Source organism: Podarcis filfolensis (assembly GCF_964270895.1).
Source record: "Podarcis filfolensis genome assembly, chromosome: 18".
Taxonomy (NCBI): Eukaryota; Metazoa; Chordata; class Lepidosauria; order Squamata; family Lacertidae; genus Podarcis; species Podarcis filfolensis.
The window spans coordinates 2,624,084-2,630,224 of NC_139622.1; the positions used below are offsets into that span (position 1 = coordinate 2,624,084).

General features: G+C 47.2%; 1 protein-coding gene across 1 annotated transcript; it reads right to left on the minus strand.

Annotated features, from left to right (window-relative positions):
- Positions 1 to 500: 500 nt before the first annotated feature.
- Positions 501 to 5,480, minus strand: LOC310753211 (uncharacterized protein; the record flags this gene model as incomplete). Its single annotated transcript, XM_083594270.1, has 5 exons — positions 5,245 to 5,480; positions 2,585 to 2,882; positions 1,655 to 2,316; positions 819 to 979; positions 501 to 690 (listed from the first exon to the last, which is right to left on the minus strand). The coding sequence occupies exons 2-5, from the start codon at positions 2,682 to 2,684 to the stop codon at positions 501 to 503; spliced, it is 1,113 nt and encodes a 370-aa protein (XP_083450396.1). The 5' UTR covers positions 2,685 to 2,882; positions 5,245 to 5,480.
- Positions 5,481 to 6,141: the final 661 nt, after the last annotated feature.

The following is a 6,141-nucleotide window of genomic DNA, read 5'->3' on the forward strand; positions in this document are numbered from 1 at the left end:
TGCTTCCTTGGAGGTTTTTAAACCAGTTGGATGGCTGTCTGCTTGGGATTCTTTCTTTGGCTTCGAAGCCCGCATCGCAGGGGGTTGGGCTAGATGACCCTTGGGGGTCCCTTCGAATTCTATGAACAGCCACAGTCACAGGTCCAAAAAGCAAAAAATTAAAGCCGGCACACTGGACTTCATTTTATTTATTTAAGAAAAAAACAGACCCCCACAATCATGAATCTATCTATATCATCTATATCTATCTATCTATTTATATATATAACCTTGCAAAATAATTGGTTCAGCTTGAGTAGTAGAGCTGTTGAGATCCAAAGACATTGACTGGCTTGGGTCGATTAATTTTAGTGGGTTCTATTCTGAGTAAAGTTCAGTTCAAACCCCTGTTATCAGCAAAACTTCTGTGGGTCAGAATGGACCCATAGAAACCAATGGTCTTAAGTTGTTTGTCTTGTAACAACAGCAACATCATCTTTAATAAAAGACCTTGCAGCAACTCAAAGGTCTGTGGCTTGTGGGGCTGAGCCGGCCCCATAGGCAGACCTGTGGCACCTGCGCCAGGTGAACTTGCCAAGCATCCTTTCAGTGGTCACTTGGCTGGGCTTGAAATGCTTCACCTTCTGGCCTCCCGTCTTCCTTTCTGGAGCTTTGATGCTGGGCAGCTGCAGGAGGGGGCTTGCCTTGTCCCTGGAAGTGCAGAGAGAGAGAGAGGATGAATCTGTTCACCTTGTGGTCCACTGAGACCCCTAGGTCCTTTGCAAGCCAGGTGTGCCCCATCTTACATCTGTGCGCCTGGGAGAAAGAAGTTTCCTTACCCACCATCCGAAGGCAGCTGCTGCTCTTCCATCAAGAGTTCCTCCCGCAGTGAACTCAGGACTTGCGCAATCAGCGAGTGATGCCGGCTGGTGGTCGTCTCCTGCAGCCTCTGCAGCAGCAGCTGTGTAGGGAGATGGAAGTCTGGGGGGGAGGCGGGAGGCTGGGGAAAGCGGGGCAGGCGAGCGGAGTGGGGCGGGAAGAGAAAGAGGCAAGGTATTGTTTTAAATTGGGGGCACGTCCAACGCTTGACCCAAGAAGGTAGGAAGAGAGGCATGACTTTGCAGTGACAAGGGCATACCCTACAATGTTTCTCCGATGAAAATAGGAATGCCCTATTCCATCATCATCATCATTTTATTAATTATACCCTGCCCATCTGACTAGGTTGCCCCAGCCACACTGGGCAGCTTCCAACATATATGAGAACATAATAAAACTTTAAACATTAAAAAACTTCCCTCTCCAGGGCTGCCTTCAGATGGAGCTTGTCTAGTGACTTATCTCCTTGCTTCAAGGGTTGCATAACCTCCATATCCTCCCACATTTCTCTGATGAAAATAGGGACATCCTAAGGAAAAGTGGGGCATTCCAGGATCGAATCAGAAACCAGGACGGCTTCTGTAAACGTGTGACTGTACCTGGAAAATAGGGACACCTGCAAGGCTCTGCCCTTGAGCATGTTTAAGGTGCATTCCGGTTGCACTAAGCAACCAGGCCTTGGACGGTGAGGGAACCAAAAAGAAATCTGCTCATCCCTGGTTGAAAACCCATCCCCATCCTCACGCACGGACAGACCTGGGTCACAACAGCACCCATATTGGTTGTGTGAATTTACCTTGATCGATTGCAATAGATGGTCTTCTCCTAGTTCTGGCGGTGTAATCTTAGGCAAGGAAACAGCTGTTCTGAGTTTCGGTTCCTGGGTCAACGCAGCCAGCAGCGTGGTTTCCTCAAGCTCAGTCGAGTCGTCCAACTGAGGACAGATCTCAGAGGCCTTGTGGGTGCTCTCGGCGTGGGCACTGGGTGCTCGGAAGGGAGCCCTGGGGAGCGGCGGCAAGATGTCCTCAGGGATGCTGGTATCTATGGAAGCAGCAGTGGCCATCTCTGAGCTGTGTCCTCCTCCTTCAGTGGGGAGATCTCCACTCTCCATCTGCAGATGTTCTTCATCGTTTTGGGAGTCTCTCTCCGACATCCCCGGAGAAGAGTCCGAGAGGTCCAACGCTTTCTCCAGGATGGGTCTCAGGTCAACGAGGAGCGTTCGGACGGCACGTTTTTCTCGAGAGTCTCCATTCTCTGGAGCGGACGAGGGAGTCACTGCATGGCAGGCCGGGGCAATGGGCTCCTTTCTGTCTTCCTCCTCGGCTCCTCGGGTGCAATCCTGGCAGCGCTGGGGCAGATGTGTCCTCCTGCTCCTTTGGCCCAAATTGTGACCCTCGCTTCCTGGGTGCTGCTTCATGGCTGCCGCAAAGGTCGCGTCTTGCATCTCTTTGGGTGCCACTGAAATGGCAGATAATATTCTTTTCCATTTCATTTTGCAATGTGGTAAAAAATGATTTATTAATTTATTATTTTCAGCCCACCCATCTGCCTCAGCCATTCTAGGCAGCTTCCAGCATATATAAAAACATAACAAAAATTAAACATTAAAAAAACTTCCCTCTGCAGGGCTGCAGAGAGAACAGCTGTAATGACCGATTAAAATTAAAACAGGAAAAAACAAAACAAAAACAAGCACATGTAATGAGTACAGTTGCACAGGGGTTACCTTTGGACCGGCCCTGGTGGAGAGGGACCCGGATCACGAGATCAGCCCAAACGATGCGCGGCAGCCTCGTTGTCTCATGGGAGCCCCAGCCGGCTGGCATCACGGCTGTCGTCTTCTTCCAGGGAGCAACGCACTTTACTGGTTTGGGCAACAACTGGTGGGAGCTGAGCGCAACGAGTATCCGTGTTCATCCACCAGCGAAGCAGCTGAGCTCTGGAGAGATGCTTCTTTCCTCCTGCTCCTCCACGCAGCTGACCTCTAGCACAGCTGATCTCAGTGACCACTGCTTAGCTGATTTCTGTGCATGAGATGATGGGAAAGGAGGCGATAAGGGAGACCAGGAAAGATGCAAGGATGGCGTTGCCCACCTCTGAAAGATAGTCTGCCTTTCGGATAATTTTTTGGGAGGATGGTATTGGGGCTGGGACCCTTCAGCTTGTGTAGCCCCACCAGATCCGTACTGTGTGGCAGATTTCCTGCTTTCCGGGGCTCCGTTCAGTGTCCCTTTTTCACAGAGATTTTCTCTGCTGTGTTCAGACCCAACTAGTATCTAAGCAATGAGGGCTGGAGTGCTTCAAAACACTCTGCTCACAAAACACACAAAGGAAATAATGCTTAAATAATAGCTTGGCCGCCCCGTGGAACAATATTTGTTTTTTCTTCCTGCAAGAATTGGCAAGGTTACCAAGGACTAAGGTGCAAGTTGGGACCGACAAGAGCTCTTGAATTTCATTCTGCTCCTTATGAGGATGCATTATTTGCCTGTGCAAAATTAACAGCAGGATTAAGAAAAGCTAATGGTGTGTGTTCTTATGGAATAATGGTTGCCCTTTTCGGACTATTTAAAAAAATGTTATAGTATGATGAACATGCAAGCAGGTTTTGAGCAATGAGCAGCAGGAGGAATTAGATTATAATAGAGAGAAAGAGCAACTCTGGAAAACGGGGTGGGAAGTCAACAAAAATAAGAGAAAAGATGAATTGTGTTTGGATTGTATAGGTTTAAAAAGTTGAAATTTAATAAAATATAATTGGGGGAAAATATTATTAAGTGTTAAATAAATTTATTAGTTGCTTCTTCTTTTTTTTTGCCACAGCACTTACAATACTTTAATCAGCAAAACCAAATGCACGCAAGCATGAAAAAGCCAATCTAAAATACAATTCTATTTTTTTAAAAAATAGATTAAAAGATCCTACCCATAGACAGGTAAATGCCAAAGGTCGGTTTAAAAAGGAATGTTTTTTCCTGGTGCCTGAAGATCATGTAGCAATGGCACCTCTGGGGAGAGCATTCCACAAACAGGGAGCCACCACAGAAAAGGCCCCGTTCTCGTGCCCCTCAGAAGGGACACATACAAAGAGGGGACTCAGATGACAATCTCAGGGTCTGGGTAGGTTCATATGGAAAGAGTATTGTGGTCCTGAACTATTTAAGGCTTCATAGGTCAAAAGCAGCACTTTGAATTGGGCCCGGAAAGTAATTGGCAGCCAGTGCAGCCGGACCAGGATCAGTGCAATATGCTCAAATCGTCTTGCAACCTGGCCGCTGAATTCTGCACGGCTGACGTGGCCACTAGAGCCCAGATAACAAAATTTGTATGTATTCAGAATGATGACGATTGGAATCTGACTTCTGGGGAAGCTTGCAGCCGAGCGGCTGCTTTTTTATTTTATTTTTTATTTTTTTCCAACAACCAAAACACAAACAGTGAAAACAAACAGTGAAACCTCCCAGGCGGCTGATACATTGGATATACATAATCAATAATAACATATTCAAATCAACCATATGTACAATTCTGTATACATTAGCACTCCTCCCTCCACAAGGTTTATTTAACTTTTAACATTTTAATTGCCCCAAATTGTTCAAACCTGCCCAAATAATTCAATATTTTCTCAAACCAATCCTCCTCCTTCTCACTGACCTTAAACCCTTTCATTTTGTGTATCTTCACAGTTAGATATTCTAAAATTATAATATTTTTCAGTTTTTTCCTCCATTGGTTCACCCCTAGCTCTTCTGCATTTTTCCAGTTACTCGCTATAACCCGTCTGGCTGCAATTGCCATCAGTTTTACCCATTTACATTCCTCTTTTATTTTTAACTCGGTGCTACTCAGGCTAATAAGAACCATTAATTTAGATATTTCCACCTTCCTACCCACAATTCCCGCTATTTCTATACCAATCTGTTTCCAGAATTCACTAACTAGCGGACAATCCCACCACATATGACTGTAGATATTTTATCTACTTCCCTTTTCCGTTTCCTCTTATCAAATATTCTTATTTTCCTTCCTACTCCTTCCAAATTCTCCTGCTCAATACACCCCAAATCTGAGCGGCTGCTTTGTGGTAGTATCTAGCTGCTAATAATTAAAGACATTTTGTGTTCCGACATGCCTTCCCAGCTGGATGAATGGGTTTTGGCCATGTTTAGGGAAGCTTTTAATGTTTAATAGGTTATTGTATTTTAGTGTTTTGTTGGAAGCTGCCCAGGGTGGCTGGGGAAACCCAGCCAGATGGGCGGGGTATAAATTATTATTATTATTATTATTATTATTATTATTATTATTATTATTATCTCGGTCAAGGAGGGGGTCGCTTTCCCCAGCCCTCTCTCCAAGCCCATCACACCATAGCTGTCAACTTACAGATTTTAAAATAAGGGACCAGCAGCCTCAGAAATAAGGGATCAACAGACAAAATAAGGGATTTTCCCAGCACAGGTATGTTTGACTTCTGAGCCCCTCTGAGCCAAAGGCAGAAAGCCCAGCCAGCAGCCAAACGAAGCCTCAAGCGGTGGTTCCCACAGCGCAGCAACCCGGCAAAGGGGATGCAGCAAGGAAAACCACCGTCCCCTCTCCGCTGGGAAGCGCTGAGCAAAGGCGAGTCCCCAGGCAACGCGGCCAATTTGATCGGCACAAGGCATGCAAGCTCCACCCCCCCGTCGTCCTTAGACTCCTCATTGGGTGAGCAACGCAGCCAAGCAACACAGCTGGAGCCTCCCTCCTCCCTGGCCGGCAGGGAGGGAGGAAGAGGAGCTGCTTCCTTTGAAACCCGGGAAATTTAAGGGACATCATCAATAAGGGACAGCAGCGGGACACGGCGCTGGGATAAGGGACTGTCCCGCCAAATAAGGGACGCTTGACAGCTATGCATCACACACAGGAACCGAAGGGGTTCTGGGGCTTTATTGGCTTCTCTGGCACCAGCTACAGAACATCAAGCAGCAAGTCCAAAACGTGGCATGTTCTCTCCCCAGGGCAGGCTAACCCCAAGATTTATAGGGGCTGGGGGATGCTGGCAACCAGCCGGCCCCATCCCATGCTCCCCCTTTGGGGACTGTGGCTACCTGCCTGAGAGGCCCCATCCCAGGATCCCTACTGCCTGACAGTCTAACCTGGAGCTAGAGGCCCAGGCAGGGCATCTTCACCTGCAGCCTACCTGGCAGGGCTGTTGTGCAGGGACAAACTCGGGGAAATGAGTTTGGAGGGGGAAAGAAGATGGGAATAAAAAAAAAGAGAACCAAATAAGAAGGTAACTGATTT